Below are 21,308 nucleotides of genomic sequence, written 5' to 3'. Positions count from 1 at the left end.
CTGTAGAAAGGATCACCTGCGGATCTTGAAAGTTCTTTGACCGATTTATGCACTCTTTATGAGTTGTTTGATGTTTTGTATATAGAAATTAGAATGTATTTTGCAAAAAGATTCCATTTTGTTCCCATTATGAGGGCAGTTCAAATCAATAAAACGAATAGCACAGATTATTCAGTGTACTTAAAAAGTTCGTTGGAATTAAAATACATAAAAATAGCTTTGGAAATTTTTATAATAATGTCACATAACCCCGGATGCCCTAATAAGCATTTTTATAAAGCCCTCCATCAAATTGTTGTTTTAAATTAAGAAACAAAAAAAAAAAATAATAAATAAGTTTTGTTCGACTTACAATTGTCATATCTCTTCATAAGCTTTCAAACTATTGTAATCTAATACATTTTTATTGTGTGTGCTTTTTTATAAATGTAATCAAACCTACTAACCCAGTGTCAAGATTATGTTGTTAATTAATAAAAACATTAAAATATATAATGCCGTTTTATTGATGAACTGAATTTCTTCGTTAATTAATAGTAATTGACTGAATATTTAAATATATACGTTTCCCGTATTGCCAGGGTGAAGAGAATCTAAAATATATTCAGAATCGATCGAATACATATGTACATATATTGCAAAAGAGAGATAGAGAGAGAGCGAGAGCGGACAGACTGAATGAGTGCGATGCGTATAAATACGACTGCTGTGGCGTTGCGCATTCAGTTCCAAAGCTACCTTCGCTCAAGCTGAAACTATACAAAATGATCGGTTCAAAGTTTTTCTACTTGACACTCTTCGCAGTTGTCTGTGTGTCGCTCTGTGACGGACAAATTCTTGGTGGTCACACTGAACTGCAAGGAGATGACCTACAGAAGGCTATTGAGAACTTAGATGTAGTTTTGGCTAAGCTGTCTACCGGCGATGGACCCAGCTACAAGTGAGTGATATTATATCAATCATAGTAGATAAACAAAATGAACTTATTGTCTTTATGTTTGTTTTTCTATTCACATAGAGCTATTAAGGTGATCAAGGTGACAACTCAGGTGGTTTCTGGTTCCCTCGAGACCTACACCGTGGAATTGGACAAATCGGGCGCTTCCAAGCAGTGCACAGTTAAGGTCTGGTCTCAGCCCTGGCTCAAGGAGAACGGCACCAACGTAACGGTCGAGTGTGAGGGTGACGAGAAGGTTGATTCTACCTGGTAAACAAATAATCGGATGATGTGATGCAACAGCTACTTCAATAAAATTGATTTCAATCTTGAACGTAATTCTATTTGAGTTGATTATTTCTCAGAGTCTGTTTCCATATTGTACTTATATACATATGTACGTATATAATGCTGAGTTGATGTCTGATTCATCTGTGGTTTATAATCCCTACTTTGAGCTGAGTAACTAAAGTGACTGCGGAAACTTTTATAAAGTCACTTAAAGTCACAGTATTTGTATTTATAGCATTTTAACAACGATCATGAGCATGACAAACAACGATCATGCGATGTCAAGTGGAACTGGAACTATAACCAAGTCCCATTTAAAGCGATATTTATAGTGTGATTCATATAGATTTTGAGCTAACGATAACTGGAACTATTGAAGAACCGGAACTATTATTCATAGTGCTGTACTTCTATTCATAGAGCTGTAATTTGTATAGATTTGTTTTTTTCGATATGACAACTGACATTTCATTTTCGATAATGCAGATGACAACTTAATGAATTGCAAAATGCCATGCAAAATGTTAATATTTAATATTCTTTTTGTGTATGCCTATATAAAAGCTGATAGAAGTTCGCTAGTCAACTCAGTTCTAAATAACAAAATGGAAGGAATGCAATTTATATATCTTCTTGTCGTTCTTGCACTGATCTGTAATGGAAATTGGGCTGCAGCTGTGGACAATTCTTTAGCCCTAATACATAATTCTTTTAATGAGTAAATTATAAACATCATTACTATCAGTTCGAAATTATATGTACTATATATGTTTTTTGTCTAGTGAGTCCAATGAAGGCCTTTTAATTGTCGATGAGGAAAGCTTTTCTGATGAGCTAGAAGTTACTTTGATAACGGCAATTCCAACTCGAAATACCGTTTAAACAAAAATTTCAAATTCATTTAAATTAAAATTTTTTGAACAAAACATGCTTTTTATTTGGCCTTAAATTTAACAGCGTATTATTTGTTCTTTGTTTTTTAAAAATCGTGACTACATAAGCAATGCGATGACCTAATTATTTTTTTTAATACATATATAATAATTCTTATCAGTTTCTTAAAGCTTTTATTTGGCTACCAGAGAAATTTGTGTTCACTTCATGAAATACATATTTACTTTGAAGAAAGTGTATAAATATTATTGCTTTGTCGCGGGGCTTTTAATTCAAAGAAAATATTTGGTACAGCTTCAACATAGAATAATGCGCGCTATAAAATTATTCTATTTGTTAATCTTTGCTCTCGTGTGTGTCGCGCTTTGCGAAGGAACAGCTTTTAGGGGATACCGTCGACATTGGAGATTTAGGCACCGCAACAGATACCCTGGTCGAAGATACGGTACGTTTCTAAGACATAAGGCACCTGCGGTAAACGGAACTATTCCTGCTGTAAATGGAACTATTCCTGCTGTAAACGGAACTATTCCTGCTGTAAACGGAACGATTCTTCCTGTAAACGGAACTATTCCTGCTGTAAATGTAACTATTCCTGATGTAAATGGAACTATTCCTGCTGTAAATGGAACTATTCCTGCTGTAAATGGAACTATGCCGATACAGAAGTCATATCGAAGACATCATATCCGAAAACATAAACATCATAGAACAAATGTTAAATTTTAAATGATTTTTCAATAAATTTATGTATGCTTGATCCAAAAACCGCATTCAAATTTTTATTATTATTATTTACAAACAAATCTCAATTTTGTTCTTATTTTGTATTATTATTATTATTATTATTTACAGTGTAGGACTTTAATTGCACGTGCTTTGATATCTCGTGACATATTGCATATTATTATATAATACATATTTTCAGCTTCATATCTTATACGGGAATTTAGAATTGATCTTGCACAGTTATAAACTATTTATTTACGCTTTATGTAAAATGTTTCATAATGCATCCCTATATAAAGAATAGTGTTTCCTACGTAAACTTCAGTCAAGTGACACTCTAACAATATGGCCGCTTTAAAATTATTTTTCTTGACAATTTTAACCTACGTCTACGTGTCAAAAGGTATTATAGTCGAGGAACCGAAAGAACTGACAGGACCTGAACGAGAAGCTGCTGTAGAACATTTATATACTGGTCTGCATAAAGTTTCTATTTCAGGTGGTCCAGTATACAAGTGAGTTCAATCTTGCGAATCTGAAGTATTTAAATATATTAATATTGCAATTTCTCAATACAGAGTGTTGAGAGTTAATAAGGTGACTAACAATAGTCGAATTGTTTATGCACCTAAATATATCTACGATGTGGATCTGGTTGTTGGAAGAACTGTCCTGCAATATATAGTCAGAAACGGAATCTATTATCCGCCCACGATGGGCCGTAATTGGATTTCGATAGAGCGTAATGGAAGAGTGGAATTTAGATTGAACTATTGAGCAGTCGTCGAATGAATTGAACTATTGAACTAATATATTTTTCCATTTTGTGGTATATACCTTTAAACTGCACAGAAAAGCTTTTGGTTATTATTTTCAAAACTTCACTACATCAATTTGTATTTGCAAGATTAATAATACAATTAGATTCAGCAAAAGTGAAAAGGTTCAACTGTACTTGATATCTCGTGACATAAAGCAAATTTTTATCTTTTCAGCTTCATATCTTATACGGGAATTAAGAATTGATCTTGCACAGTTATAAACTCTTTTTTTACGCTTTTTATAACATGTTTCATAATGCATCCCTATATAAAGAATAGTGTTTCCTACGTAAACTTCAGTCAAGTGACACTCAAACAATATGGCCGCTTTAAAATTATTTTTCTTGAAAATTTTAACCTACGTCTACGTGTCAAACGGTGTTATGATCGGGATGCCGATAGAACTGACAGGACCTAAACGAGAAGCTGCTGTAGAACGTTTATATAGTGGTCTGCATAAAGTTTCTATTGCCGGTGGTCCAGTATACAAGTGATTTCAATCTTGCGAATCTGAAGTATTTAAACAGGTATTCTGGTCGAAGATACGGTACATTTCTAAGACATAAGGCACCTGCTGTAAATGGAACGATATCTGCTGCAAACAGAACTATGCCGATACATAAGTCATATCGAAGACATCATATCCGAAAACATAAACATCATAGAAAAATGTTAAAGTTTAAGTGATTCTTCAATAAATTTATATATTGCTTGATCCAAAAAATTCTCAACCGCTTTCAATTTTTTTTTTATTATTATTTACAAACAAATCTCAATTTTGTTCTTATTTTGTATTATTATTATTATACAGTGTAGGACTTTGATTGCACGTGCTTTGATATCTCGTGACATACTGCAAATTATTATATTTTCAGCTTCAAATCTTATACTGGAATTTAGAATTGATCTCGCACAGTTATAAACTCTTTATTTACGCTTTATGTAAAATGTTTCATAATGCATCCCTATATAAAGAATAGTGTTTCCTAGGTAAACTTCAGTCAAGTGACACTCAAACAATATGGCCGCTTTAAAATTATTCTTCTTGACAATTTTAACCTACGTCTACGTGTCAAACGGTGTTATGATCCGGAGACCGAAAGAACTGACAGGACCTGAACGAGAAGCTGCTGTAGAACATTTATATACTGGTCTGCATAAAGTTTCTATTTCAGGTGGTCCAGTATACAAGTGAGTTCAATCTTGCGAATCTGAAGTATTTAAATATATTAATATTTTAATTTATCAATACAGAGTGTTGAGAGTTAATAAGGTGACTAAAAATAGTCTAATTGTTTATGCACCTGTTTATATCTACGATGTGGATCTGGTTGTTGGAAGAATTGTCAAGCAGTGTATAGTCAGAATCGGAATCTATTATCCGCCCACGACGGGCCGTAATTGGATTTCGATAGAGTGTAATGGGAAACTGGAATTTAGATTGGACTATTGAGCAGTCGTCGAATGAATTGAACTATTGAACTAATATATTTTTCCATTTTGTGGTATATACCTTTAAACCGCACAGAAAAGCTTTGGGTTATTATCAAAACTTCACTACATTAATTTGTATTTGCAAGATTAATAATAAAATTAGATTCAGAAAAAGTGAAAAAGTTCAACTGTACTTGATATCTCGTGATATAAATCGAATTATTATATTTTTAGCTTCATATCTTATACGGGAATTTAGAATTGATCTCGCACAGTTATAAACTAATTATTTACGCTTTATGTAAAATGTTTCATAATGCATCCCTATATAAAGAATAGTGTTTCCTAGGTAAACTTCAGTAAAGTGACACTCTAACAATATGGCCGCTTTAAAATTATTCTTCTTGACAATTTTAACCTACGTCTACGTGTCAAACGGTATAATGATCGGGATGCCGATAGAACTGACAGGAGCCTTACGAGAAGCTGCTGTAGAACGTTTATATACTGGTCTGCATAAAGTTTCTATTGCCGGTGGTCCTCAATACAAGTGAGTTCAATCTTGCGAATCTGAAGTATTTATGTTAAATATATAAATATTGTAATTTCTCAATACAGAGTGTTGAGAGTTAATAAGGTGACTAATCAAAGAATAATTGTTAATGCACCTGTGGATACCTACGATGTGGATCTGATTGTTGGGAGAATTGTCAAGCAGTGTATAGTCAGAATCACAATCCATTATCCGCCCACGGCGGGCGATAATAGCATTTCGATCATATGTAATGGGAAACTGGAATTTGAAATGGACTACTTGAATTGAATTATTGAACTAATATATTTTTCCTTTTTGTGATATATACTGTGGCAACCCCTTTCAGTTCTCGTGATCAACAAAACTCGATAACTCACGCGAGTATCGATATTACGGGAGTACATCTCCAGGAGACACACTCTCCCCTCAATTAGTTTTCGTCAGCTTCGTCCGCCGCCACTGCAGAGTCTTTGCCGCTTTCATCTCCCGATCATCTTTTTAGTTTTAAATATAAGTGTATAGTAATCAATAAACTTAAGGCAAAGCAAATTGGTGACCCCGACGTGATCACTATATACACACGAGTACTGGTGCTTACAATGGCAAACAACGACGCCCCACAAGACGACGCCGAGGTTTTTCACGATACCGTTACTCACGGTGTTGACGCAGTTATCAACCGTGTAGCTGTGAAAATACCGCCGTTTTGGCCCGAACACCCAGAATTATGGCTATCGCAAATCGAAGCCCAATTCGTTCTGGCGGGAATAACCTCGGACGAAACGAAATTTAACACAATCCTAGCGTCAATCGAAGCACCGGTGTTGGCCCGAATTGCCGACGCCATCGTCAACCAACCACGCACAGGCAAGTACGAAAATTTGAAATCGTGCATCCTGGAACGCTTCTGCGAAAGCGAACAAAAGAAAATCCAGAAGTTAATATCGGAGACCGACCTTGGTGACAAGCGCCCCACGCAACTGCTCAACGAGTTAAACGCACTAGCCGCAAACAAAGTTCAAGAATCTTTTCTGAAAGCACTGTGGCTGCAGCGCTTACCAACACAAGTGCAAGCGATCTTGCAAGCATCGGACGCCAGCCTAGCAAACTTAGCTAAGTTGGCAGATAAAGTGATGGAAGTCGGTGATTTTCATCAGGTACGCACCATCGACGCCAAGTCGGCGCCAACCAGCAGCGCCGTTTCCGACGATCGTCTAGACCGCATCGAACAACAAATCAACGCGCTCTCCAGAAACCTTTCTCGCAAGAACAGCTTGCGAACGGATCGCAACAGCGTCATAGCTGGAGACATGTGTTGGTACCACAGCAAATTTGGTAACGCCGCCAAGAAATGTCGCCAACCATGCTCTTTTGCATCCGAACCAAAAAACTAAATCAATCTTCGGATTCGGCGGACAAATTCGAAGAAGACCACAACACAATTGCCCGCCTCGCCATCAACGACAATTTCTCCAAAACACAGTTTCTCATCGATACCGGCGCCGACATTTCAGTGATGCCACCCTGCAAAAACGCAAAAACTATGCTCACTCCAAAGCTTCTTTTCGCCGCCAATGGCACGAAAATACAAACCTATGGAGAAAAACGCATAGCATTGTCACTGGGATTGCGACGAAACTTCGTGTGGACTTTCGTGATAGCTGACGTCAACTGCGCTATCATCGGATCCGACTTTCTTCAACATTTTGACTTACTCGTCGATATGAAACGACGCAAACTCATCGATCGGGCTACGCTGCTGGAATCAAAATGTCACGCGCCCCAACGTAAAATCAACGCGGTTTTATCCTACGACACGAGTAACCAATACGCTACATTGCTTCACGAATATCGCGATCTCGCAACGATCAACTCGAACCGGCTGCCAGCAACATCCGAAGTAACGCACTTCATCTCGACCAACGGGCCGCCTACTCACGCCCGCGCCCGACGACTAGCGCCCGACAAACTCAAAGCTGCACAATCCGAGTTCTCCTACCTCATCGAGAAAGGAATATGCCGTCCCTCAAATAGCAACTGGTCCAGCCCTTTGCACCTGGTAAAGAAAGCAAATGGAGAGTGGCGTCCGTGCGGCGACTACCGAGCACTGAACAACGTAACCGTGCCGGATCGATATCCTATTCCGTACATACTGGATGTAACGAGCATCTTATACGGTAAGAAGATATTTTCGAAAATCGACCTGCAAAAAGCATATCACCAGATTCCTGTCGAACCACAAGATATTCCCAAAACAGCAATTATCACGCCTTTTGGGCTATTCGAATTCTTGTTCATGACGTTCGGTCTGCGCAACGCAGCGCAAACTTTTCAACGTCACATAAACAACGTCATACAAGGCCTCGACTTCGTTTTTGCTTACATCGACGACATTTTGATCGCTTCAGAATCCGAGGCGCAGCACGAGACGCACCTCCGCACAATCCTCGACCGCCTTCGGAAGGCACATCTCACCGTAAACTTTGAGAAGTGCCAATTCGGTAAGACACAACTTACATTCCTGGGACACGACATCAGTCAGCACGGCTTAAAACCATCCGAAGCCAAAGTGGAAGCCATACGGCATTTTAAAAAACCGCTTATCGCTAAAGACCTAAAAAAGTTTCTGGGTATGATTAATTTCTATAGGCCGTTTATCCCACGAGCAGCCGAGAACCAGCACATACTCCAGACGCTGATCCAAGGCAATAAAAAGAACGACAAAACCCCGATACTTTGGTCTACAGAAGCCGACTACGCATTCACCGCCTGCAAGAACGAGCTTGCAAACGCTACGTTGTTGAATTACATGGCACCAAACTCACAATTAACTCTAACCACCGACGCGTCCGACGACGCTATGGGAGCCGTAGTACATCAGGTCATCAACGGGCAGACACAACCACTGGGATTCTTCTCCAGGAAATTCACATCGACGCAAAAGAAGTACAGCACCTACGATAGAGAACTGACTGCCATCTATCAGGCCGTTTTGCACTTCAAGTACGCACTGGAGGGCAGGAATTTCGTTATTTTCACCGACCACAAGCCGCTTATGTACGCCTTCAGTCAAAACAGCGAGAAAGCATCACCTCGACGCGCTCGGCAACTGGATTTTATCAGCCAATTCAGCACCGATATCCGGCACATCTCTGGAGAAGAAAACAACGTGGCTGATCTCACGCATCGATGCCATCAAACACATAAACTTCGACGAGATGGCACTGGAACAGGAAAACGATGCGGAACTACAATCGCTACTCAAGTCTGACGCCGAAAAACCCATCTCACTAACAAAATTGTCTCTTGCAGGCTCAAACAAACAATTGTACTGCCACGTCGCCAATAACCATACACGTCCGTTTGTGCCCAAATGCCTACGCCAAACCGTGGTTGAGGCCCTACATTCGCTGAGCCATCCGGGAGTTAAGGCAACAAACAAGTTGGTCGGAAAACACTACGTTTGGCCCCGCATGGCGAAGGATGTCGCTAAAATCGTACGCTCTTGTATCCCGTGCCAGAAGGCCAAAATCCAACGTCACACCAAATCGCCACTAGGAGAGTACACCGCCAGCGACACCCGTTTCGAACACATAAATATCGACATAGTCGGCCCGCTGCCTTCATCGAACGGATACCGATACTGCCTCACGTGTATCGATCGATTCTCACGATGGCCCGCAGCAATTCCTTTAGTAGACATCACAGCAAAATCTGTAGCCAACGCACTGATATCGGGCTGGTTCGCTCAGTACGGTATTCCTCTTCACATCACAACCGATCTGGGTCGACAATTCGAGTCTACATTATTCCAAGAGCTTTCCAAAATTTGTGGTTTTAAGCACCTGCGGACGACGGCGTACCACCCACAAGCCAATGGTATGATCGAACGCTGGCACAGAACGTTAAAAGCTGCTTTAAAATGCGTCGATCCAATCAACTGGAGTAGTTCCCTGCATCTAATCCTACTCGGCCTACGCACAACAATCAAAAGCGACATCGGGCTGAGCCCTGCGGAAATGGTTTATGGCACCACACTACGGGTGCCAGGCGGATTTTTTGCACCGAGCACACAAAAACACACTGAGTCCGAGTTCACCGAGGCTCTTCAAAAAACCATGTCTCAACTGCCAACCACTAAGCCAGTGCACCATCATACACCGCAAGAATTTGTCCACCCGGACCTAAACCATTGTACCCACGTCTTCGTTCGAGTGGATCGAGTGAAAACCCCGTTGGAAGCAAACTACGAGGGTCCTTTCGAAGTGGTAACAAAACACGACAAATATTTTACACTCAAGGGCCACACAAAGGAAAACAAGGTTTCCATCGATCGACTTAAACCAGCTTACATCTTCAAAGACGTACCGCCTCCAACACAGGAGCAGACGACAGCGCCAACTGCTCAGACACTCGAGAAAGTGTCAAGATCAGGACGACAAATCAGATTCCCAGCAAAGTATCTTTCCCAACTGGAACTCTAGGAGGGGGGTACTGTGGCAACCCCTTTCAGTTCTCGTGATCAACAAAACTCGATAACTCACGCGAGTATCGATATTACGGGAGTACATCTCCAGGAGACACACTCTCCCCTCAATTAGTTTTCGTCAGCTTCGTCCGCCGCCACTGCAGAGTCTTTGCCGCTTTCATCTCCCGATCATCTTTTTAGTTTTAAATATAAGTGTATAGTAATCAATAAACTTAAGGCAAAGCAAAATACCATTAAACCGCACAGAAAAGCTTTGGGATATTATTTTCAAAACTTCAATACAGCAATTTGTATTTGCAAGATTAATAACAAAATTAGATTCAGAAAAGGTGAACAAAGTTCAGCTTAAAATATAAAAATATATATAATTATTATTTCTCAATCCAGAGTAAAGAATCTTCTTTCGATGACTAATAAAATAGTTTCTGGATTATCTGTGGATATTTACGATGTGAATCTGAAAGGCACTGTCAAGCAGTGCGAAGTCAAAATCAAGACTCGACCATTGAAATCGGGGAGCATCATAAGCATTAGGATCGTGTGTAATAGAAAACTAGAATATGAAGCGAACTACTGATCTTCATTTGAACTACACCAATATATTTTTTCCTTTTTTATGATATACATATGTCGCACTACAGTAACACTTGTCAATTTAAATAACAAAATTACATTTAAAGAAAAATAATTCTCTTTGTTAATTTTTGCTCTCGTGTGTGTCGCGCATTGCGAAGTTGCAGCTATTCGAGGAGGAGGTCGATATTGGAGATTCAGACATCATAACAGGTACTCTCGTCGAAGATGCGGTACATTTCTAAGACATAAGGCACCTGCTGTAAATGGAACTATTCCTGCTGCAAACAAAACTATGCTGATACATAAGTCATATCGAAGACATCATATCCGAAAACATAAACATCATAGAAAAATGTTAAAGTTTAAGTGATTCTTCAATAAATTTATATATTGCTTGATCCAAAAAATTCAAAACCGCATTCAATTTTTTTAAATTATTATTTACAAACAAATCTCAATTTTGTTCATATTTTGTATCATTATTATTATTATTATTTAGAGTGTAGGATTGATTGCACGTGCTTTGATATCTCGTGACATACTGCAAATTATTATATTTTCAGCTTCATATCTTATACGGGAATTTAGAATTGATCTCGCACAGTTATAAACTATTTATTTACGCTTTATGTAAAATGTTTCATAATGCATCCCTATATAAAGAATAGTGTTTCCTAGGTAAACTTCAGTCAAGTGACACTCCAACAATATGGCCGCTTTAAAATTATTCTTCTTGACAATTTTAACCTACGTTTACGTGTCAAACGGTAGTACGATCACCAAACCGATAGAACTGACAGGACCTGAACGAGAAGCTGCTGTAGAACGTTTATATACTGGTCTGCATAAAGTTGTTCTTGCAGGAGGTCCAGTATACAAGTGAGTTCAATCTTGCGAATCTGAAGTATTTAAATATATTAATATTTTAATTTATCAATACAGAGTGTTGAGAGTTAATAAGGTGACTAATCATAAAATGAGTAGCTATCCTCCAGTAGATTTTCATTTATCTGTGGATACCTACGATGTTGATCTGGTTGTTGGAAGAGTTATCAAGAAGTGTATAGTCGAAATCCGAAACCAAATCCAATTTTATCCGCCCACGAAGGTCCGTACTTGGATTTCGATAGTGTGTAATGGGAAACCGGAATATAGTATGAACTATTGAGCAGTCGTCGAATGAATTGAACTATTGAACTAATATATTTTTCCATTTTGTGGTATATACGTTTTAAACTGCAAAAAAGGGTTTGGGTTATTATTTTCAAAACTTTACTACAGCCATTTGTATTTGCAAGATTAATAATAAAATTAGATTCAGAAAAAGTGAAAAAGGTTCAGCTGTACTTGATATATCGTGACATAAAGCGAATTATTATATTTTCAGCTTCAGCTCTTAACGGACAAACAATTAGATTTGGAAATTAGAATTTGTTTCGCACAAGTTTAAACAATTTATTTACGATTAGGTTTAGGTAGGACCGGCTGCCCCTGTACGGGGCAAAGCATAGACCAGTGGAGTTCCGTAGCTGTACCGGTAGCTTATCTACGTCTAAGAAATCGCGCAGTATGGATGCATTTTTGGCAAAAGCCAGCAGCATCCTAGGAGGTAGCCGTAAAACGTCCCGAAGATCGTTGTGGCACGGCGAATTAAGGTATTTCAACCGGGGTCGGGATAACGCTGGGCATCTACAGAGAAGATGCTCGAGTGTTTCCTTAACCCCGGGCTCGTTACATTTCCTGCACTGATCACTGTTCGTGATACCCAGCTTTACAGCATGGACAGCGGTACATTTCTAAGACATAAGGCACCTGCTGTAAACGGAACGATTTCTGCTGCAAACGGGACTATGCCGATACATAAGTCATATCGAAGACATCATATCCGAAAACATAAACATCATAGAAAAAATGTTAAAGTTTAAGTGATTCTTCAATAAATTTATATATTGCTTGATCCAAAAAATTCAAAACCGCATTCAATTTTTTTTTATTATTATTTACAAACAAATCTCAATTTTGTTCTTATTTTGTATTATTATTATTATTATTATTATTATTATTATTTACAGTGTAGGACTTTGATTGCACGTGCTTTGATATTTCGTGACATACTGCATATTATTATACATATTTTCAGCTTCATATCTTATACGGGAATTTAGAATTGATCTTGCACAGTTATAAACTCTTTATTTACGCTTTATGTAAAATGTTTCATAATGCATCCCTATATAAAGAATAGTGTTTCCTACGTAAACTTCAGTCAAGTGACACTCCAGCAATATGGTCGCTTTAAAATTATTCTTCTTGACAATTTTAACCTACGTCTACGTGTCAAACGGTAATACGATCACCAAACCGATAGAACTGACAGGACCTGAACGAGAAGCTGCTGTAGAACGTTTATATACTGGTCTGCATAAAGTTGTTCTTGCAGGAGGTCCAGTATACAAGTGAGTTCAATCTTGCGAATCTGAAGTATTTAAATATATTAATATTTTAATTTATCAATACAGAGTGTTGAGAGTTAATAAGGTGACTAATCATAAAATGAGTAGCTATCCTCCAGTAGATTTTCATTTATCTGTGGATACCTACGATGTTGATCTGGTTGTTGGAAGAGTTATCAAGAAGTGTATAGTCGAAATCCGAAACCAAATCCAATTTTATCCGCCCACGAAGGTCCGTACTTGGATTTCGATAGTGTGTAATGGGAAACCGGAATATAGTATGAACTATTGAGCAGTCGTCGAATGAATTGAACTATTGAACTAATATATTTTTCCATTTTGTGGTATATACGTTTTAAACTGCAAAAAAGGGTTTGGGTTATTATTTTCAAAACTTTACTACAGCCATTTGTATTTGCAAGATTAATAATAAAATTAGATTCAGAAAAAGTGAAAAAGGTTCAGCGGTACTTGATATCTCGTGACATAAAGCGAATTATTATATTTTCAGCTTCATTTCTTAACGAACAAACAATTCGATTTGAAAATTACAATTTGTTTCGCACCATTTTAAACAATTTATTTACGATTTATTTAATATGTTTAATAATGCATTCGTATATAAAATATAGCTAGAAACTACGAAATTTATTTTCAACGTAAACTTCAGTCAACAAACATAATAAAATGGTCGCAATTAAATTATTATTTTTGACCGTTTTCACACTTGTCAACTTGTCAAACGGTGTTATTCTTGAGGTACCAAAACTACTGATAGGAGCTCAACGCGAAGCTGCTATAGCTAGGTTAAATAATGGTCTACAGAAGGTATTTATTGCAGGTGGTCCTGAATACAAGTGAGTCAAATTTTGTGAAAATATATAATATATCAAAAAATATATAATTATTATTTCTCAATGCAGAGTAAAGAATGTTCTTTCGGTGACTAATAAAATAGTTTCTGGTTTATCTGTGGATACTTACGATGTGAAACTGATTAATAAAGGCACTGTCAAGCAGTGCGAAGTCAAAATCAGGACTCGACCATTGAAACCGGGAAGCATCATAAGCATTAGGATCGTGTGTAATAGAAAACTTGAATATGAAGCGAAATACTGATCTTCATTTGAACTACACCAATATATATTTCTTTCTTTTGATATATGTATCACTACAGTAACACTTGTCGTTTTAAATAAAAAGTTATATAAAAGACAAAAAGCTACCGTCACTTGACGGTGCTCGACCTGGTAATTATTTTCAATATAATTCTAAGAATATACCAAAAGAACATACCAATTATTATGAAGGCTATACTTGGTATATCGATATAGAACTACGTTTCAAATATACCATAGAGTATACACAGAGTATTTCTTTAATTGCACGATTTTTGATATCTCGTTACATAAAGCAAATTTTTATATTTGCCAGCTTCATTTCCAACACGGGACAAACAATTAGATTTGGAAATTAGAATTTGTTTCGCACAGTTATGAACTATATACATATATATTTAGGATTTACATAAGATGTTTAATAATGCATCCATATATATAGAATATCGCAAGATACTATGACATTTATTTCCAAGGCAAACTTCAGTCAACAAACATTAGAATAAAATGGTCGCAATAAAATTATTATTTTTGACCGTTTTCACACTTTCTAACTCGTTAAGAGGTGTTATTCCTAAGGAACCGGAACCACTGAGAGGAGCTCAATATGCAGCTGCTGAAAATATGTTAAAGACTGCCTTGAAAAAGGTAATTGATGAAGATGGTCCTGAATTTAAGTGAGTTAAATTATGTGAGTCTTAAGAATTCAAATATATTATTATTTTCATTTCTCAATGCAGATTAAAGATTGTGTATTCGGTGACTAATAAAGAAGTTTCTAATTTATCTGTGGATACTTACAATGTGGATCTATTTTATGAAGGAACTGTCAGGCCGTGCAAAGTCAAAATCTGGACTCGACCATGGACACCGTGGATCGTCAAAGGCATTAAAATCGTTTGTGATAAAAACCTGCAATTTGAAAAGGATTTCTGATCAATCTTCCAATAGATTTCTTATTTTTTTATATATTCATATATGTTGTGTATCACTATGGTGATAACTGTCAATTTAAATAACAAAATTACATTCAAAACAAAGAAGAAAGCTACCATCAAGTGTGCTCGACTGTGAGATACCCGCTACTAATTTTCAATAAAACAATATTCTAATAATATATACAGAAAAATACTGAAATATTCTAAAGGGTATATTTGATATGTCGATATAGTATAAAACAAGTTTAAAAGCTTCATAGAAGATTTGGGGATTTTTAAAAATGTACGATTTGAAGTTTTAACTGCATTCTCATTTTTGGTAAATATTATAATTAAAGCATTGCTATGCTTTAATGCAGCAAATTATTATATTATTCAGCTTCATTTCTTATACGGGACAAACAATTAGATTTGGAAATTAGAATTAGTTTCGCACAGTTATAAACTATTTACATTTTTACGATTTAATTAATATATTATATTTAATAATGCATTTTTAGCTAGAGACTATATTCTTATATCTATTTTCAAGACAAGCCTCAGATCACTAACATTATAAAAAAATGGTCGCAATAAAATTATTATTTTTGACCATTTTCACACTTGTCAACTTGTCAAACGGGAAACCGAGATTACTGAAAGGACATGAACATTATGCGGCTAAAACTAGGTTTTTACATGCTCTGCGTTATGTAGCTGCTGTTGGTGGTCCGAAATACAAGTAAGTTAAATCATGGGAATTTAAATTACTCAAATTTATTACTTTTTTGCATTTCTCAATGCAGAGTGTCGTCTATTGGTGCGGTGTCTAATGAAATACGTTTTGGTTCGTTGGATATTTACGATGTGGATTTGTTTATTGGAACACCTAAACCTGTTCAGCAGTGTCAAGTGAAAATTTGGTCTCGACCATGGAAACCGGGGAGCGGTATAAACATTAAGATCTCATGTGATGGAACCCTAGAATTTGAAACCGACTACTGAGCATTCGTCATCTGAATTGAAACAATAGTTTTTGCCTTTTTTATTGTATATATTGTTACGTTTTAAACTGTATAGATAATCTATGGCCTATAATTGTCAAAACTTCACTACAATAATTTGTACTTGTCCAGATAAAAATCAAAATAACATTAAGCATTTTTTTAATAGTTATTATTAGTATTTGTTACATTTAGTGCATGCCTATAAAAGCAGACTACAGTTCGATAGAAGATTCAGTTCTCGCCAAAAATGTACGGTTTAAAGTTCTTATATCTTTTGGTTATTCTAGCTATGATCTGCGCCAAGTATCGAGCTATAGCTAAGGATAGTTCTATGGAAGAATTGGGAAAATTTGATCCTTATGTCAGCAGATCTGAGTAAATATAGTCCGCTTTTTTGCTCACTTTAATCATTTAAGTTGTTTTATGCAGGATGATGCAAGGTGAAATGGCTCTTTATATTGTCGATGGCGTAAATCGAAAGTCTGCAATAGTAACCACGCCTAAGCCAACTAAGAAAAATGTTTAATGGCATACCATCAAATTTCAGTATTTAAAGTGAAAGCGAAGCAAAAATGAACACATTTAATAAAAAATATTATTAATAAATCTAAAATCCCAAAAATATAGAGTTTTTGTCGTTTACAATATAATAAATGTTTTCGTTAGTCTAATCTGCCTAGAAAATCCTTGACTTTGCTACTAATGAAACTGATATTCGCTCCACACTCTCAAAGATGAACCCATCGACCATAAACGGGACGCTTCTGGCATATATGTCAGCTGTTAAAAACGGCACAATTCCTGCTGTAAACGGGACTATACCGACACATAAGTATTATCGAAAACATGGTATCGGAAAACATAAACATCAAAGGAAAAATGTTAAAGTTTATGTGGTTTTTCAATAAAATTATATTGCTTGGTCATGTGCTTTGATATCTTTATATATTTTGATATTATTATATTTTTTTCGCTTCATTTCTTATAAGGAACAAGCAATTAGATTTGTAAATTAGAATTTGTTTCGCACAGTTATAAACAATTAACATTATTACAATTTACTTAATATGTTTAATAATGCATATAAAGAATATAGCTAGAAACTACAACATTTACTTTCATGGCAAACTGCAAACTTATAATAAAATGGTCGGATTAAAATTATTATTCCTGATCGCTTTCACACTTGTCAATTTGTCAAACGGGAAATCGAGAGAACTGAAAGGACATGAACATCAAGCTGCTAAAACTAGGTTTTCACATGCTCTACGCTATGTAGCTGCTGTTGGTGGTCCTAAATACAAGTGAGTTAAATCATGTGAATCTAAATCACTCAAATATATTTATATTTTGCATTTCTCAATGCAGTGTGTCGTATTTTGGTGCGGTGACTAATGAAATACATTTTGGTTCGTTGGATACTTACGATGTGGATTTGTTTGTTGGAGATCCGAGAACTCTCGAGCAGTGTCAAGTCAAAGTTTGGTCTCGACCTTGGAAACCGGGGAGCGGTATAAACATTAAGATCTCTTGTGATGGAACCCTAGAATTTGAAACCGACTACTGAGCATTGTCATCTGAATTGAACGTTTTAAACTATAGAGAAAATCGATGGGATATTAAATTAATTTGTACTTGTCTAGATAAAAATCAAAATTACATTATAAAATTGTAATAGCTATTATTAATATTGGTTACGCTGAGTGCATGCCTATAAAAGCAAACTACAGTTCGATAGAAGATTCAGAACGGAATTCGGAACGATTCCTACCGTAAATGAACAATGCCGACACATAAGTCATATCGAAGACATAGTATGGATTTTCCATAAAAAATTATATATTGCTTCATTCAAACAAATCTAAATCGTGTTCTTATTTATTTTATTATTATTATTTACAGATTGGTGCTTTAATTGCTCGTGCTTTAATATCTCGTGACATAAAGCGAATTGTTACATTTTTCCGTTTCATATCTTATACGGGATAAACAATTAGATTTGGAAATTAGAATTTGTCTTCCACAGTTATAAACAATTTTACGCTTTCCGCGAAATGATTTGTAATGGATCCCTATATAAAGAATAGTGTTTCCTAGGTAAACTTCAGTCAAGTGACACTCCAGCAATATGGTCGCTAATAAATTTTTACTTTTGACAATTTTAACCTACGTTTACGTGTCAAACGCTCTTGTCCCGATTCAAACCGAGCTGACAGGACCTGAACGAGAAGCTGCTATTGATAGATTATATACTATACTGCATGAAGTATATCTTGATGAAGGTCCAGTATACAAGTGAGTTAAATCTTGCAAATCTGAAGCATTCAAATATAATAATTTTGTAATTTTTCAATGTAGGGTGTTGAACGTGCGTAAGGTTTTTAATATAAAATCTTCTGGTTATTCTGAGGATATTTACAATACGGGTCTGGCTGTTGGCAGAGTTCCCAAGGCGTGTGTAGTCAAAAAGAGTATCGATACTCGATCGCCTTCCAAACCAATTAATAAAATTAAGATCTTTTGTAATTTTATACTAGAATTTCAGAAGAACTATTGAATTAAACCAGTATATTTGTTATTTTTTTTTTGCTTTGTACATTTTTGCATTTTATACTGCAGAGAAATTCTATTATTCAAAATTTAATAGTTACTTTGTACTTGTCAAGATAGATAACAAAATTACATTAAAGTTTATTTAAATATAATCTATTTTATTAAAAATATAATATTGCAGTTAATTGAGGATAGTGATTTAGAAAAATTTAGAAATTTTGATCCTTATGTTGGTTGTTTTTATTTTAAATTGAATGATTTACATATAGGATGATGCAAGGTAAAATGGCTCTTTATATTGTCTATGGTGTTGGTTTAAAACGTCTGTAATACTAATCATTCCTAAGTCAGCTAGGAAAAATGTTTTATTGCATTTGTCGTCCAATTCCGGTATTTAATTTTAATTGTAAAGGTTTATGCACTCAGTTATACAAATTATTAACAATATGCAAATAAATCTAAGAACAGCAAAAATAAAGTTTTGGTTGATTGTAATATAATAAATGTTTACGTTAGTCTAATCTGCCTAGTATAACCTTGAACTTGATGAAGTGAAACTGATCAAGTCACAATCTTATTAATGAACATACCGACCGAAAACGGGACGCTTTCGGCATAATAAATGGAATGAACGGGTCAATTCCTGCTGTAAGAATGTATACATTGTATATATAAAAGAACAAATGTTGAAGTTCAAGTGATTTTTCAATAAATATATACCGTATTTTTTATTATTATTTACAAAACAGTGCGTTTATTAGACGTGATATCTCGTGAAATGAAGTGAATTATTATATTTTTCCGCTTCATTTCTTATTCGGGATAAACAATTAGATTTAGAAATTAGAATTTGTCTTCCACAGTTATAAACAATTTTACGCTTTCTGTGAAATGTTTTGTAATTGATCCCTATATAAAGAATAGTGTTTCCTAGGTAAACTTCAGTCAACTGACACTCCAGCAATATGGTCGCTTTAAAATTATTCTTCTTGACAATTTTAACCTACGTCTACGTGTCAAACGGTAGTTCGATCACCAAACCGATAGAACTGACAGGACCTGAACGAGAAGCTGCTGTAGAACGTTTATATACTAGTTTGCATAAAGTTTCTATTGCAGGTGGTCCAGTATACAAGTGAGTTCAATCTTGCGAATCTGAAGTATTTAAATATATTAATATTTTAATTTCTCAATACAGAGTGTTGAGAGTTAATAAGGTGACTAATCATGAAATAAGTAGTATTCCTTCAGACAATAATAGTTTCTCTGTGGATACCTACGATGTTGATCTGGTTGTTGGAAGAGTTATCAAGAAGTGTATAGTCCAAATCATAATCCAAAATTATCCGCCCACGACGGTCCGTAATACCATTTCGATCCGGTGTAATGGGAAACTGGAATTTGAAATTAACTATTAATCAGTCGTCGAATGAATTGAACTATTGAACTAATATATTTTTCCATTTTGCGGTATATACGTTTTAAACTGCAAAAAAGGGTTTGGGTTTTTAAAACTTCACTACAGCAATTTGTATTTGCAAGATTAATAATAAAATTAGATTCAGAAAAAGTGAAAAAGGTTCAGCTGTACTTGATATCTCGTGACATAAAGCGAATTATTATTTTTTCAGCTTCATTTATTATACGGGAATTTATAATTGATCTTGCATAGTTATAAATTATTTATTTACGCTTTATGTAAAATGTTTTAAAATGCATTCCTATATAAAGAAGAGTGTTTCCCAAGCAAACGTCAGTCAACTGACACTCCAGAAATATGGTCGCTAATAAATTTTTACTTTTGACAATTTTAACCTACGTCTACGTGTCAAACGCTGATATTCTCCCGGAACCAAGCGAGCTGACAGGACCTGAACGAGAAGCTGCTATTAATAGATTATATATTGCACTGTATGAAATATATGTTGATGAAGGTCCTGAATACAGGTGAGTTAAATCTTGCAAATCTGAAGCATTAAAATATAATAATTTTGTAATTTTTCAATGCAGGGTGATCAAAGTGAGTAAGATTTTTAATTTAAAATCTCCTGGTTATTCTGAGGATACTTACGATGTGGATCTGGCTCTTGGAAGAATTCCCAAGCAGTGTGTAGTCAAAATGAGTATCGATACTCGAACGCCTTTGAGAATAATTAAAAAAATTAAGATCCTGTGTAATGGTAAACTGGAATTTCAGAAGATCTATTAAACCAGAATATTTGTCATTTTTTTTTTGCTTTGTACATTTTTACATTTTATACTGCAGAGAAATTCTATTATTCAAAATTTAATAATTACTTTGTACTTGTCAAGATAGATAACAAAATTACATTAAAGTTTATTTAAATAAAATCTATTATATTCAAAATATAATATTGCAGTTAGTTGCAATACAAATTCGATAGCTAGTTACAGCGGCACAATCGAAACGAAAGAATTATAGTAGGCAATTGATCGAAACTACAATATTAAAAGTGCAGCAAATTGCAGTGACCAACGAAAAATTAAGAGCTTGATGTGCTTTACAGTCTCTTTGTTTTGGTGACTACTGCTG

General features: G+C 35.6%; 5 protein-coding genes and 1 long non-coding RNA gene across 10 annotated transcripts; all 6 read left to right on the top strand.

Moving 5' to 3' along the window:
- The first annotated feature begins 716 nt into the window (after positions 1–716).
- On the top strand, positions 717–1,276 carry LOC117573851 (cystatin-like protein). The gene is made up of 2 exons (XM_034257320.2): positions 717–940; positions 1,019–1,276. The coding sequence occupies exons 1-2, from the start codon at positions 765–767 to the stop codon at positions 1,209–1,211; spliced, it is 369 nt and encodes a 122-aa protein (XP_034113211.1). The 5' UTR covers positions 717–764; the 3' UTR covers positions 1,212–1,276.
- A 2,857-nt stretch (positions 1,277–4,133) lies between these two features.
- Positions 4,134–18,832, top strand: LOC117573847 (uncharacterized). Of its 3 annotated transcripts, XR_007955441.1 has the most exons (3): positions 4,134–4,162; positions 13,226–14,016; positions 14,083–14,303. XR_007955441.1 is itself a non-coding variant. In XM_052007897.1 (2 exons), the coding sequence occupies exons 1-2, from the start codon at positions 12,993–12,995 to the stop codon at positions 18,756–18,758; spliced, it is 369 nt and encodes a 122-aa protein (XP_051863857.1). In that variant the 5' UTR covers positions 12,961–12,992; the 3' UTR covers positions 18,759–18,832. The 3 variants fall into 3 exon arrangements, 2 of the variants coding, with proteins under 2 accessions (XP_051863857.1, XP_034113206.2); XM_052007897.1 differs by lacking the exons at positions 4,134–4,162; positions 13,226–14,016; positions 14,083–14,303 and adding exons at positions 12,961–13,162; positions 18,560–18,832; XM_034257315.2 differs by lacking the exons at positions 4,134–4,162; positions 14,083–14,303 and adding an exon at positions 12,977–13,162 and having other exon boundaries at positions 13,226–13,617.
- Positions 4,661–20,987, top strand: LOC117573852 (uncharacterized). 3 transcript variants are annotated; one of them, XR_007955443.1, is made up of 3 exons: positions 4,661–4,863; positions 19,953–20,701; positions 20,765–20,987. It is a non-coding gene; the product is annotated as an uncharacterized LOC117573852 (long non-coding RNA). The 3 variants fall into 3 exon arrangements; XR_007955444.1 differs by lacking the exon at positions 4,661–4,863 and adding an exon at positions 5,510–5,656; XR_007955442.1 differs by lacking the exon at positions 4,661–4,863 and adding an exon at positions 19,722–19,889.
- Positions 11,389–12,040, top strand: LOC117574419 (uncharacterized). Its single transcript, XM_052007896.1, has 2 exons — positions 11,389–11,585; positions 11,649–12,040. Exons 1-2 carry the CDS (start codon positions 11,416–11,418, stop codon positions 11,872–11,874), a joined length of 396 nt encoding a protein of 131 aa, XP_051863856.1. The 5' UTR covers positions 11,389–11,415; the 3' UTR covers positions 11,875–12,040.
- Positions 14,736–15,396, top strand: LOC117573854 (uncharacterized). The gene is made up of 2 exons (XM_034257326.2): positions 14,736–14,954; positions 15,018–15,396. Exons 1-2 carry the CDS (start codon positions 14,785–14,787, stop codon positions 15,211–15,213), a joined length of 366 nt encoding a protein of 121 aa, XP_034113217.1. The 5' UTR covers positions 14,736–14,784; the 3' UTR covers positions 15,214–15,396.
- LOC117573858 (cystatin-like protein) lies at positions 15,729–16,352 on the top strand. Its single transcript, XM_034257331.2, has 2 exons — positions 15,729–15,936; positions 16,001–16,352. Exons 1-2 carry the CDS (start codon positions 15,779–15,781, stop codon positions 16,197–16,199), a joined length of 357 nt encoding a protein of 118 aa, XP_034113222.1. The 5' UTR covers positions 15,729–15,778; the 3' UTR covers positions 16,200–16,352.
- Positions 20,988–21,308: the final 321 nt, after the last annotated feature.

Source organism: Drosophila albomicans, chromosome 2R (genome assembly GCF_009650485.2).
Source record: "Drosophila albomicans strain 15112-1751.03 chromosome 2R, ASM965048v2, whole genome shotgun sequence".
In the NCBI taxonomy this organism is placed as follows: domain Eukaryota; kingdom Metazoa; phylum Arthropoda; class Insecta; order Diptera; family Drosophilidae; genus Drosophila; species Drosophila albomicans.
The sequence above is the reverse complement of the archived record's forward strand: the minus strand, read 5'-3'. Positions and strand labels throughout refer to the sequence as shown.